This window comes from Terrapene carolina, unplaced genomic scaffold (assembly GCF_002925995.2).
Source record: "Terrapene carolina triunguis isolate 2854851 unplaced genomic scaffold, T_m_triunguis-2.0 Scaffold33356, whole genome shotgun sequence".
In the NCBI taxonomy this organism is placed as follows: domain Eukaryota; kingdom Metazoa; phylum Chordata; order Testudines; family Emydidae; genus Terrapene; species Terrapene triunguis.
Window position 1 is genome coordinate 2,081,745 of NW_020697707.1, and position 14,218 is coordinate 2,095,962.

Here is a 14,218-nt window from a genome sequence, read left to right on the forward strand (position 1 = left end):
GGGCTCGCCTACACAGGGCGCTACCCAGTGGTGTTCAGATACTACAGTGATGAGTGTAGGACAAGAACCTCTAGAGAACAGAGTACTGCTGACAATAGGGCTATGGCAAGGCATGAGGCTGAAACCCATGCTGAGGCTGGTTTAAGGGCAAGTGTAGACCATGACCAAGCATCCTCAGCACCATGTGAGAAGCCAAGGTTAAAATGTAGCCCGACAAGGAGCTTACATCCCTTGTGGTAATAGTCGACACCAGTGAAAGGATTCAAGGAGGAAGGTGACGTGGTCAGGAGGAAAGGAAGTGACTTCATTAATATTATTTGTCGTACCGTGGTGCCTAGGAGTTCCTACATTAGACCACAAGTAAAAGATGGTCCCAGCCCCAGCGAGCCCCTTTAGTAGAGGTGTTTGGGAAGGAGGTATGGTGACTGTGGTGCTCAGAGAAGGAACTATGACAATAATCAAGGAAGAGGTATGTGGGGGAAGGAGATATAAAGCGAAATATTACAGTAGTCAAGGTGAAAGATGACCAAAATGCGAACAAAGGTTTTAGCAGTGAGAATACAAGGGAACGGGCTTATTTTAGATACTAGGCCAGAACATGGGATTTAGCGAGTACCCATATGTGCAGCAGGGGAGAGAGCAATGGAAGATGGGGGCCAAGATGGCAAGCCAAGCAGGGAGAATAATGAAATGATCAGTTGTGATGGAGAAAGGAGGCAGAGCAGGGAGATCAGAGATTTGGAGTCTGAAATATTGGCAGGAAGTCCAGAAGGAGATGGCTGAGACAGAGGGAGATGCAAGGCTAGACTGAGGGGGAGATGGAGCAGTTCTCTGGTAACTGAAACCATGGCAGAACACCTGAGAGAGAGCACAGAGGGAGACCAAGGTGAGTTGAGGAGAAAACCTTGAAGGCTATCCATAGGTAGGAGTGAAGGCAGGATGAGGAAAGAGTGCTCAGCAAGGAGAAGCAGAATAGAAAAGTGTCCTCGTCTAAAAAGAAGGATAAAATGGAGGAAGAGAGAGTGATCAATGGTAGCGGTGGCAGCAGTACAAGAGTACAGCTTAGTACAAAGAGGGTCATGGAGGATGCTGGTGAGGCCAGCTCCAGAGTGGAGAGGCTGGAAGTCAGATTGGAAAGGTCAAGGAGAGCGTTGCACAAGGAGTCAAGGCAGAGCAGACTCAGGGGGTTTAGAGAGAGTACAGGGGATGGGGTGACAGGTGAGACCAAGGGAAGACTTTTCAGGATAAGTGATATGTCACTGTACTTGTGTACAAGGGGAAAAGAGGCACGGGGAGGGACTGGTTAAACACACAAGAGAGGGAAGGAATGGGAGAAAGGTCCCAGGAGCACAGGACGTGGGGGAAGATGTGCCAAGCTGGGGTTGGGGTGGGGAAAAGGGACTATAAAACAGAAAAACCAGCAGCCCTTCCCTTTTTGTGCTGCACTATGACAAGCCAGCTTGCCCGCCCAAACAGATTTAACTTGCCGTTCATAACTACCTGCTAACTCAAGGCTTTAGAAGTGATGGGAAAAACATGTCCAAGTCAATGTGAAAAAGCAACCTGGCAAGTGTCATGCAGACCACATTTCCAAATGAGCTCCCAGAAGATAAACAGAGCAAAGGAATTGTACTGGGAAATAGCAAAGAAGAGCAGTCTATGTGTAATGATGTCTGTCTATTTCCACAGTATCTCTATGGTCGTCTACAGCTTATCTATCTCAATGGCTATTCAAATATGATAAAAACATGAATATATTACTTGTTGATGGGTTGTCCAGCAGGAGTGTGTTCTACCTCATACCCTTCTCTTCCCAAAACATCAATCACTGTGTTGTTGCCCATGAAATGACCTGCAGTTAAGAAAAAAAATTAGAAACTTTGGAGCAAAGCAAACAAGAATAGCAGTAACCATCCTCACCCCTCCCAAAGAAAAATGCCCCTCGACAATCCACCATAGCCGCACTTCTAGGAGCAGAAGATCTGTCAGAGCAACTGGTTTCCATTTCTCTTCTATGAGCTCTTGAAAAAGTACATCATACACCAAAATTATTGGAGAAGTGTCAATACCGGTGATCTGGCTGGTGCCAGAATGTTCTCATTGGGTCATTCTGAAGTTCCCTGCTGCTAATCACCACCAATATGCCACTGTGGTAAATAAATGATTCTGTCCTCCTTACATTTCTCCTGTAGATTCAACTGGATAAAGTACCCTTCACTTCCTATCCCAAACTGTTCCCAAGTGTTCCTGCACATTGGCACACAGGCAGGGACGCTGGAACAGTTTGTACAGTGCGGGTACAGAGAGCCATTGAACCAAACTGTAAACCCTGTATATGATGGAAACCACTTCAAGCACCAGCACGTGTGTGAACAGGTACTGCCCTCTGACCTCATAACAGATGAGGTCATTCAGAGATATAAAGTTACACTGGTATCAACATGGAGCAACAGCATTTACTTCAGTGCACATAACCAAAGTGCTCTGCAAACAGAAAGGCCCTAAATATCATATCATAAACCTTTTGTTGTGATTATTAAATTAAGAGGCACCCAACAGTGGTGAATTAAAAATAGCTCTGGACTTGGGTCAGACACTGCCCTGGCCTGGCCAGAATTCAATCTCTCACTTCCTTTAAAATAAGCAATTAGAGACAGATATTCACCTATAACTTCAGTAAAATCCACTAAACTTTAGCTGGCTTTGGCATAATTCTGCCAGTGATTTATAAGTCCACTCCATTTTCAGCCAGATGTGTATGTTGCTTTGCCTGTGGACTGACATCATAATGAATTAATTATGACAGTCTATTATAATAAACGCTGACCAGCCTGGGAAAAGAAATTCCTCCCCGGGACCTTGCTTCCTGCATGCAGACGGATTGTGACTTCAGGTTTGTTTTCATACCTCAGAGAGAGATTCTGGGAAGGAGACCGAGACACAGGAAGTACAGCACAGACTTTCAAAGCTCTATCCTGTTCTGTCATTTGCCGCCTGCTATTAAATAAAATTATAATTTGTAGCGAACTCCCTTCCTCCTGCAGAAGCACTTGGTGTTAAAATTGTCACAAGCAGTTAAAAAAAGTATGCCAATCAAAAACACCCTCCTAAATGCATAGGAATAAAACCAACCAAGAGGGTCAGATTAAAAATCATGTATGGAAAAATGAGGTTTAAGGTATATCCCCCAAAATGGGGATGGGGTACTGAGACAGATGTCCAGGAGCAGCAAAGTCCCACACCCCCAGGCTCACTATAGCAGTTTACCTCCCAGCTGGGGAGAAATGGTGATATCTGTAAAGGATGGTGTGGTCTGAGCTCCGATACTTGACAGGCTGGGGTCTGAAGAGAAGTCACCAAAAGGACTTTAGGAACCAAACAGTGCGGCAAGCGGGCAAGGCGGGCCTAACGAGTGAACAAACACGAGGATGTGTTCTGACCAAGTTGCAAGCTGCCCTGCTAGATCGGGAGTGACTATAATCAAGCCTATGATCACTAAAGCGTGAGTTGCTGTTGCAAGGTCAGACTGGGATACGTAAGGCCACAGCCTGCGCAAAGTGCTCATCTGGAATAAAACAAGACACCGCATTTGTGATGTACTCTGTCGGACACACGATTTTCCATGGAAACGGAGTGATCAAAAGCCATACCAAGGTTCTTAAGTTTTATTTCATTATCAGCCATCTATGTTTTTAAAACAGTAGCACTTACCTTAGGTGTTAAAAATCTCAGGTTCTCAGACATTTCAATAATACGCTGTATTTTCTGTGTCCTAATCTATATCACATTGTCAAAATGGCAACTCCCTATCTGAGTTTTAATTATTCTTTTTCCTAACAGCAATTTAGGTTCATTGGTGCGGCAGTAAAGAAAAGGGAACCCTGATGCATATACTATGGGACCCCTTTCCCAGCCAGACAGCTGTGGAAAGAGGTGGACACAAGAGTGAAAACAGCCCTTGGCTTCAGCAACCAATCCTCATCTGAAAATTATATCGTAGGTTATGGACCGACCATGCTGGGTTTCACTCCACCACAAAGACTTTGGTTCTTGAGGGCCGCAATGATTACCAAGTGCGTGATTTGACAAAAATGGAGGAGTAGGCTTATGCCCAGAATAGAGCAGTAGTATTCGGACCTGTCTGCGTTTGCAGCTAAAGAAAGATTAGCTTATCCACGTAGAGAGCAAGTATATGATATATGATAGGTATCTGATATATGATAGGTTTCATGGTACATTTGACATAAGAATGCTGAGATAGCTCAAATAATGCCAGACTTCCATTCAATTTCACCTCTCTGCTTTTTTCCCCTCCCTCTTCCCACCCTCCACCCCAGCCTTCTCCTTCCCTCTTTTTCCTATTTGTGTAAGTTTATGTCATTGTTACCCCCACCCGAACATGTTATATCTGTGTAATATTGTCTGATTTTGTACTGCCTGGTCTTGAACCTTTGACAAGTTGTAAAGTTGCACAATTGCATACTTTTACTGGATAGCTGGTGAAATGTGCAGCGTTAGGTAACATAGACAAGCTGTAAGTCATTTTCCTTTTTGTAATTTGTATTGTTTATGAAAATTACAAAAAATAACAACAGTGATTTAGGCTGCCATTCAGGAAAGCAGTCACTGTTTAAGTACCACTGAAGCCAAGCACATGCTTAAGTCATTTCCTGAATCAGTCCTTACTCTTCTTTGTAATTTGATGGCGTGCTAAGAACATTTTTTATATTACACTGAAGTTTTCTTTTAGGAAAATGACTCAGGACCTGATCCAAAGTCTGAAGTCAATGGGAGCCTTTGCACGGACATCAATGAGCAAATGGACACGGCTCTACTGTCAGAGAGAAATCACGTGCTAATAAATCTCGGCAAAAGAGAAATGGAACAAAAAAAAAATGTATGTGTGAAAACACAACTGTGCTCACAAACATGCCCAGACATGTGATGAGGCCTTCAAAAACTCCTTTCACAACAGTGATAACCACCAGAAATCAACACCACTACCACCCAGCTGTTCATGTATCATGCATATGAGATAGTTATATTGTTTGTTTATGCAACATCCAAAAGCGTGTCAGACGCTCTTCACTCCAAAGAGAAAGAGAAGGCCTGTGCCCCGAGGAGCCTACACACTCATTCTAGATGTGATAGTGCGTGCGAAAGTAGCAGACGAAGGGGGAGAGGAGAGAGGGCCGCAGCCACAGGATCTCATGGATATTCGGGATAGCGAGCCTCTCCCCTATTTAGAGCTAGGTGAAGTTGTCATTACTAACTACTTTGTTTCTGTTCTGGGCACACATAGTCCAAGCCCCCTCTAGAGTAAGAGCCCTGGTTATATATACCAGATCCATCTACTCACAGAAAGCAACTATAAACAACAAGAGAGGGGATTCACCCTCCCAAGGTTTAAGATCAAACAGTCGTGCTGTATGAGAGAATGAGTCCACAGAAGCATGACAGGGAGTAGGCCTCTTTCACCTGTTTTCTATTTTGGCCTAACACACTTGAATGCCCCCAAAAGAAAAGCCCCAGGCCCTTGTCCCATCAGAAAGCCTCCTCCTTTCTTTCTGTACACAGCTCTCCATTATCCTCATACCACTAGGTGAAGTGATGCATTTGAGAGGTCAATTTACTCTGGCAGGGGGTGGGGAGCCATGAATCTCTATTCTTCTGTGTTCAGACTCAAAAGGGAACTGAGGAGCTGTTGTGTGCACCAGCTCAGCCATACTCTCTACTGGAGAGTAAATAAAACCAAGCCTTTAATCTGTACTGAAAGGAAGTGGAGTGCAGGGATTGTGATGGGCAATATGCTCAAATAACAAAGCTGTCTGACCAACATGCGCTTACAAACCAGTCAAAGTATTGGCCCCTGAATTTCAAATCTTCCTAACATCCCTCTCAAATGTTCTGCATTATGTGATTCTATTGGGCAAGGGGTTTTGGTTGGGTCAGTTTCTGTAATTTTTTGTAGTATCCTAAGTGACACAATTCTTCACAACATGCTCAGTTTCTCTGGTCTGCAGCCTTTCCTGCCTTGAACACACACACAGGTGTTCTATTCTTTATAATTAAGTCAAGAATATCCATTTCATCACGGGACTGCTGAACCCAAATTAAACCATTGTGAATTTGGATATTTGTAAAATTCTAGCCAAGCAAATGAGGAAATGCCAGATAGTAGCGGTTTCACTGGTGTTCCAGAATTTGTCTCTTAATTATTATATGTCGCAAGAATGCATTTTGTAAATGATGCCGCTGTCAGACTTTCAGCAAAACATTCTATCTGATGCTGATAGATCAATAATTTGATCAGCCCTTTCTTTAAAGTCCATGTAAAAAAGAAACTAAAACTTGAAGTCCATGTAATTTTGTGTGTATTTCTTTAGCAGAAATATCTCAGCACTTTTCCCTCAAACTCCCGCATAACCCATAACTTGCAAGTTGTCCCACAATAACAAACCAGCGGATATATATGGGTGAACAAAAATGTTTATCAGGAAATGCATTTTAGATCGATGCCCTCTGAGTAGCGGTAAGAGCAGCTATAGCATGTGATTATGGTGATGCAACCACAGAGTGATGCAACTGGTCCTAACGGCTGGGATATCCTAAATCAGGATGTTTATTTCTCTGACCGGGTTAGGAACATTCAGATGGCTTTTGTGGGCTAGTGATTTATGGATTGCTAAAACAAGCCATTATAAATATCTTAGACAAACAGGCTTCTAATTTTTTAGAATCATCTAGGGGCAGGTCTTCACTACAGGGGGGGTCGATTTAAGATACGCAAATTCAGCTACGCGAATAGCGTAGCTGAATTCGACGTATCGCAGCCGACTTACCCAGCTGTAAGGACGGTGGCAAAATCGACCTCCGTGGCTTCCCGTCGACGGCGCTTACTCCCACCTCCGCTGGTGGAATAAGAGCGTCGATTCGGGGATCAATTGTCGCGTCCCGACGAGACGCGATAATTCGATCCCCGAGAGGTCGATTTCTACCCGCCGATTCAGGCGGGTAGTGTAGACCTAGCCTATGAAAGGAGGGAGAATCTGTAACCACTTTTCCTAAAATGCTCCTGAAATGTCAAACATTTTAAAATAATAGGAAGTACATCCAGAACAGTTGCCATGACAGCTGCAGATATGCCCAGGACAAAACCTGGTTAACTGAATTAAGTTTACTTGTATGATCGAGCCTGACTCTCCTTTATCTACTTTCCACCTCACAGACTATGTCCTGTGAGCATGAAGGATAGCTCTTGGCTCCATTTTTCAGACAGCTGAGAGACAGGAAGAACAGCAACTCACTCTCTGCTTGCTTCCCTTTAGAGTTTCACTCACCCACCAAATCAATCATCAAGGCACCGATAGGTGAAGAGTCCTTTCCTCCCAACAGCTGGTGAAGGTGCGAGGAAGGGCCCTGAACTGCCAGTAACCCAAAGGAACACAAACACAAGGAGAAATTCCAGGCAGACCAGGTCCATGGGGGAGATGTAGGAAGACATCACACGGGTTAGTCCCGCAGATTGATCACCCAGCTCACAGAGCACAGGTTTTGGCACTTGTACCAGAGAGTTTGAATTTTTTAAATCCAGGAGGAGGCAGACCCCGCTGAATGACCTGGACAGTGCAAAATACAGCATTGTATTCTCTTGAGGTTACTACATGAGGTGGAACCTGAACTTCTGGGCTGATCTCTGGCACAGGGCTAATGTTTTCCCAAATGACTTCCCTGCAGAGTGGGGAAGAAGTAATAAAAATGGAACCTAAGCATGGCCTCCTGGCCAACTGGAAGGGAGTAATCTCAAGATGCAGTTTCTAGGACCCAATGCGGAGAAGATATACACCAAAGCAAGGCAGAGGAGTTCTTCTCCAGGAGGGGATGGGTGATTGTAGACAAGCATGCTTTCATGTACAGGGACTTCCAAAAGCAGAGGTTCTTCTGTCAATACCAATCTCTGTTTTTCCCTAAAAGGAGCTGAACTGGATGAAACATGATAACCTGGAGCAGGGGAAAGGGTTGTAGGAGTGTGTCACCCGATAACTTCATCTACCATTAACGATCTTGCAAAAAGATTGACCACAAAACAGCTGACCATCTGGGAGGCAAGAGTGACCTGTGTGGGGTCACCTTCCTATTCTATATTGACAAAGCCTGACAAGGCATAACAAAGGCAGCCTATAGCAGAAACAATCCCTGATGTAATAAGTTTCATATGCCTTTTACCGAGCTTAACTTGGGTAGTGTCCAGCGCACACTTGGAAAAGATTTCCCATTTGTCTTGGCATCATCAGCCATTCTACCCAGACTGTCCTAAACTACAGAGATGGAATCTTGCTACCCACTTGGCAGAGACGGAAGAATCAGCCTCACAAAACGAACAGGATGAAAGAAATGCTGCCACGTGACTGCGACCAGAGCTGCGACGGAAGAGGGGTTTAAGCGAAGGATCCAATGGAGGGAGGACTAGCTCTGGTCCAGGTTGCCTCCATACTGGCCTGAAGTGTCACCCTGTTAGTGCAAGAAATCCCAGTGCACGGGCTTGCACGGGGCCACAGACCCACCGGTTTCCACCCATGGGACCTCACCAGGGTATGTTTGTGTAGAAGTTAGGATGTAGTGTGCAGAGTAATTTAACCCCCAAATTACTAAAATTATAGCCTGGAGAAACAAAGATCAGGAAAATTGAATTATTGTTCCCTGTGATACAAATTCAAGGATGTGTGAACCCACAGTCTATCAACACAGGCTCTTTTTGTGCCTAACGGATGCCGTAACTCAGCACTAAGTTATGAACCCTGCATAATTTAGTCTACAATGAAAAGCAGCAAAAACGGGCAATAAAGGAGTTCGTGCCGTTACAGCTTCGTCTGCTGCACCTTTCCTGAGGCACGCCTCCAACAGAAGTTACAGCTCCTACAACCACTTCCTCTATTCTACTCTCTAGGTGAGCTAAACTCAAAATTAGTTATTCCCAAACTCAGTAGGTGGATCCTGTGCAATTAACCTACCTCCTAGCTTCTCCAAACAATGTACTGATGGCAAAGGGAAGTTTGGTAAAAGGAATAGGATTCATCTTCTTTTAAACTAAAACTGTGGGTTTTTTAAATAGAAAAGGATGACCTGGCTAGGTCCAATGAAATTCAGAAACTGAAGAAGAGCTTTAATTCAGTTAAAGAAACTGCTCAAAGAGAATTCATGCCTTTTAATCCATCAACTTGCTTTGAACAGTGGTTTAAGACAGGCAAATGATTGAAAATTAATCATCTTAAAGTTAAATCCCACGTCTCTTTTCCAAACATATGTTATCCAACTAGTCAGTGTTTAAACATCAGAAGCTGTTAATAAACCTTAAGTGACCATAACAGTTCAGCAGACAACCAAAGTCAATGGCAGTGACAGAGTTAACCTAGCGTGTGGTGGTGTTGTGGCTGGGCATGGGCACCAACATTTGCAAAGCCATGCTAGAGCTGAGGGATTGTTCCTGGCTCTTGTTGCTGGTCTTTGCTTTATGCTGAAGTGTCTTCTGTTGCTGCAAGTTTCTCACGTCATTTTGCAGCTTCTGTCCTTTGTTGAGGAGCAAGATCCTTTCTCTAAGTTGTTTAAGGGCTTGTCCCCACACAAAAGTTGTAAAGGTTTAACTATACCTGTCTAGTTAAAGTGCACAGCCCCCTTCCTAATACACCAGTTCTATCAGTATAAAGGTGCTTTGTATACTATTCCTATTCAGGAAGGAAAATAAGTTGCCTTATACCGGTATAACTGCATCTACACTGGGGTTGTACTGGTATAACTATTCCAGTTTTAAAAAAAAAATCACAACCCTCACTGAAAGTAATTCCAGGCCTCAATTTATAGGAGCTACTTTCATTCTCACCCAATTTACTGAAAGCAGAGAACACACTTTCAGAGTCCAGCTGGACTCAGGTATCCGTGTTTGTCACTTCTCCACTGGCTCACTTCCTTATGGACAAGATTCAGTTGCTTCTTCAGTTAATACCTGTGTAGCAGGACTTGTGGACTCTTGTCAAAGTTGTTTATTAACCTCTATTCCTGGACGAGAAGTTCTCAGAATCTCTCTCTGAAGTTACCTTCAAAATATTTTCGTGTATTCAGTCCATTTACTGTAATAGGGAAGTTCCATAAATTTATAAAAATGCTGCTTTTTCCAACGACCAAAGCCACATTTTACAGTCAAGTCTTTTTGCTGCTTTGATCTAATACTTTCAGGGCCAGATTTTCAAGAAAGATCTCAGCATCCAACAGCTCCCAGTTAGGCCCCTAAATGAAGGTACCCAGATTTTCAAAAGCTCAGCTCCCAATGTTTTCAGTGGAGGAATTTGCTGTTATTTCCAACAGGTCCTCAGAGTTCTCGATATTCTGGCCCTTAAAGTTTATACCATTAAGATGCTCTTTTGAAATGTAGCTACTTCCATTCAACAACCTGCCTGGATTCTCCTGGCCTCCTCCTAAATTTGGGAAATTGATGTGCCAGCCAGCTGCAGATGCACAAGATGCCTTCAGGCAATTGGGTGAAAAGTGGAAAAAAGAAAAAGTGCAAGACAAATAAAATCTCACCAGGTCCCACACTCTTGATTTAGTTCAGCTGAGTTTGGGGCTGGGCTCTAGGCTCACGGGTCTTTTAGAACTAGAGAGGGCTACCTTCTCACAGACTGACCTGATTAATGTGTGGGGGGAGGAGGGGGGATGGACTGCCAGGAAGCACCATACCCTAGAATCTAATCCTGACAGAAAGGAAAGACTTGGGAAGAATTCATCATAAGAAAAATACAAAACTGGCGTAACCAGCTGCAAGAGTTGTTTCCACCTGCTGGAGACAGGAAAACAAGGGCCCCAATCCAAAGCCCACTGAAGTCAATGGAAAGATTCTTTAGGTTAGATATTAGAGCTGCATTTAAAGCCTTCCTTTTCCATGTTGTGATGCTTCTGCAGACACAGACCAAGGTCACATGGCTTTTTTGCCACCATATTTCTTCTTCTTCATCATCATCAAGGCAAATCCCAAAGGAATATATCCTCCTTGCAGATCGAGTGCCTCCTGGATTTATTTCCGCTAGACTGGGTAGGACTGAGCAACTGTGGTGTTGGACTCTGCTGGGGAGGTTAATTAGTTTTTGTTATACTTATGTTGTTGCAGGGTTATTTGATTTGATCTTGGGGTAACTAACAGATCTGCTTATTGGGTTGTCATTTTAACAGTGTATCAAAGGCATCCAAGGCATTGCATGGATTCTTGTTTATTGCAAAGTAATAAAAACCCTAATAAACAAATAAATAAATAAATAAATGCATTCTTTATACTCTGACATCCCTACAGTATACACCTCCTATATACTTGTTTCACTGAAAGAGTTAAAGAAAACCCCAAATGTGTGGCCTGTGTTTCCTACTAGCAGGGTGAAAAAAAAAAATGACATTTTACTGCTTTTACATTTTCCCATGCAAACAACTAATGCATAGGCGATTGCTGGCATTCATATGGGCAGATTTGGCAGTCTTTCTATATTTACTTGGATTGTGGTTCACTTATTTGAATATGAATCTTTCTCGGAATTGTTGTGCTTAAGGCCTTGTACAATACAGAGGATGCAGTTACATATTATTTCCAAAATTGATTTAATAAAGCTGCAATTCCCCTAATCCAAAACACAGTCATAAATCAGATCAAGCTGCCTTTCTACCCAGCAGTCTCTGTGGATAGATTTAGATCCCTTGGCCAATGTGTGGGTCACTTATTTCAAAACACGTCTTAAACGCTGAATGCCGGACAACTAAGTAAATCATGGCTTGAAGGAAGATTTTCCCAAGTAAAGACTGTATGATCAGGTCCCACGTTTAATGCACAAAAGAAAATATTAGTCAGATCTCCAAGGTTTTATTTTAGATAGATAGAAAGAGAGAGAGAGAACCTATCCATTCTGGCAGCTTGCCTATCAATGGTGTATCTGCACTGGCCTTTTGCTGGAAATCTCCTAGCTGCCAGCCCTATCAGTGATGGAGGTATTAGTGTAAACTGGGTGCTCATGCTTTTATCACCATGACTGCAAGACCGGCATCATTAGGAAACATGGTGTTAAAAACACCTACGCCCTGTTTTGCATGAGTGTTCTCACGGTTGCTATCACTGGAGGGAGCTGTATTGGTGGTAGCCCAGTGGTGGGAGATTTCCAGAGAAAGGGCTTTGGGGACATGTCTACACTAGCCTTTTTTAGAAACCATCTCCCACCACTGCTACCAATGAGGGAACTCTAGCACAGACAAGGAGCTGTCAGCTGACCACCATCGAGATATGCTCTGAGCAGCTCTCTCTCTCTTCTGACTTACCTTATTTTGAAGATTTCACTGATGCCTTGGAAGGGGTATTTTTGCACACTCATAACTTCAACTGTGTACATTTGTCATAGACTCCAGGCCGAGTGCCCTTCGTGTGACCCCTGGGGCTTTGGAAATGGTTCCTGCTTCCACAGACTACATCCCCGTTGGAGACTGTCATTATGATAATCCTATACTAGCTGTAGTCTCCAGAAGCTACTGAGTAAACAGACCGAAAAGCTGCCAAGTTGGATCGGCCACTCTTGGATCGGATCACACACACCTTCTGGGAATCTGCCCTTCTATTCCACTCATGGAGCTCAAAATGATCCCGCATCCCAGAAGCGGAGTAGCACGGGGGGAAATCAGGCCCGTTACATACAGGGAGAGGCAAAATTGACTTAATCTGGTTTATCGTGATCTCACTTGCCTGCTCCTTTTTGGGTTTGGTTTGGTTTTTTTCAAATCGCTCTTCTTTTTCAGGCCCGAGGGTGTTTCTTGAATGTCTTTCTACTTTGCATCTGTTGGCTTTTCCAGTAACTTACTGCATAAGTTTAGCACCCTTTGCACAAAGTAGCTTTGGCTGCATTCCCTATTTACTCCTGGAGTCCCAATTCTGATTATTTAGATTGTAGGTGAGAATTTCAAAAGTGCCTGAGCAAGTTACCCTCCTAACTCCAGTTGACCTTCAAAGGGAATCAGGCTCCCAACTTGCCTAGGTAACTGAAAATCCTACCGTATGTTCCTTAGTGTTTTTTAAAACCTCCCTACAAGTATGACAAATGTATCCTGGCTTTGAATTCATTCTTTTGTTTTACAAATATTTCTGCTAGCTCACGTCATCAATCTCCTCTGTCCCGCAGGCTGTAAACCATAGAACCATAGAATATCAGGGTTGGAAGAGACCTCAGGAGGTCATCTAGTCCACCCCCCTGCTCAAAGCAGGACCAATTCCCAGACAGAGTTTTGCCCCAGATCCCTAAATGGCCCCCTCAAGAATTGAACTCACAACCCTGGGTTTAGCAGGCCGATGCTCAAACCACTGAGCTATCCCTTCCCCAGTCACAATTACGACTTTCCCTTTTAATTTAGATTCTTCCGGCTTCTTGGCCTAAATTGCATCTTTTTTTCAAAACAATAAACAAATCATAAGAACTGACACTAATTAACATTTCTATTGCAGTAATGCCTAGAGGCCAATCAGGGTGGGACCCCATTCCTCTAGGTGCTGGACAAATATACAGGACATGACAATTCCTGCCCCACAGGGCTGACCATCTAAAATTCCCATGGCATGGTAGAGAGTCTTTCACACCGATGGGTCTGCCAAGTCCCTTATGGTCATATTTAAAGCCCAGTGAAGTCAGTGGGAGCCTTTCCATTGACTCCAGTAGGCATTGGCTTAAACAGCAGCTGTCATTTCTCTTTCTAACCAAGTCCCTCTCCTGTTACAACCTAGCACCTATTTACCAGTTGTGCACTTGATCAGCGACAATCCCGCTTCTGTGATAACCTACAAACCTTCTCCCTGATCACGACTGCTCCTTTCAGTACATGTCTTAGATGGTGCTGGACTGTCTGTGAATTCATTTGAATTTAGAGCATATTAAGTCACTAAGCTGCTTGATTCAGCAGGAAAACTAGTAAGACCTGGTGTTTCTGAGATGTTAAGTCTCTAAAGACTTGCTGAATTGTTAATTCAGACATTGGCTAATCGGGCTGTTCATACCAATTCCCCTTTCTGGGCAGTCTGTAAAAACAAAAACAAAACAAAAACTTAGGGAAAGAAAATAGCATTCCCTGGAGATTTAATGTCATACAAATCTGAGTCACAGTAAGTAAACAGCTTCTTTCTTTCCTTAAGTAATTGGTTGATTTTTGTTGG

General features: G+C 43.6%; 1 protein-coding gene across 1 annotated transcript in view; it reads right to left on the reverse strand.

Moving 5' to 3' along the window:
• Positions 1 to 14,218, reverse strand: part of LOC112110886 (metalloprotease TIKI1-like) — a 106,836-nt gene that overhangs the window by 11,921 nt on the left and 80,697 nt on the right. The window contains exon 5 of the mRNA XM_026663349.2: positions 1,762 to 1,852. Coding sequence (XP_026519134.1) covers positions 1,762 to 1,852 — 91 coding nt within the window. The remainder of the gene's footprint in view (positions 1 to 1,761; positions 1,853 to 14,218) is intronic.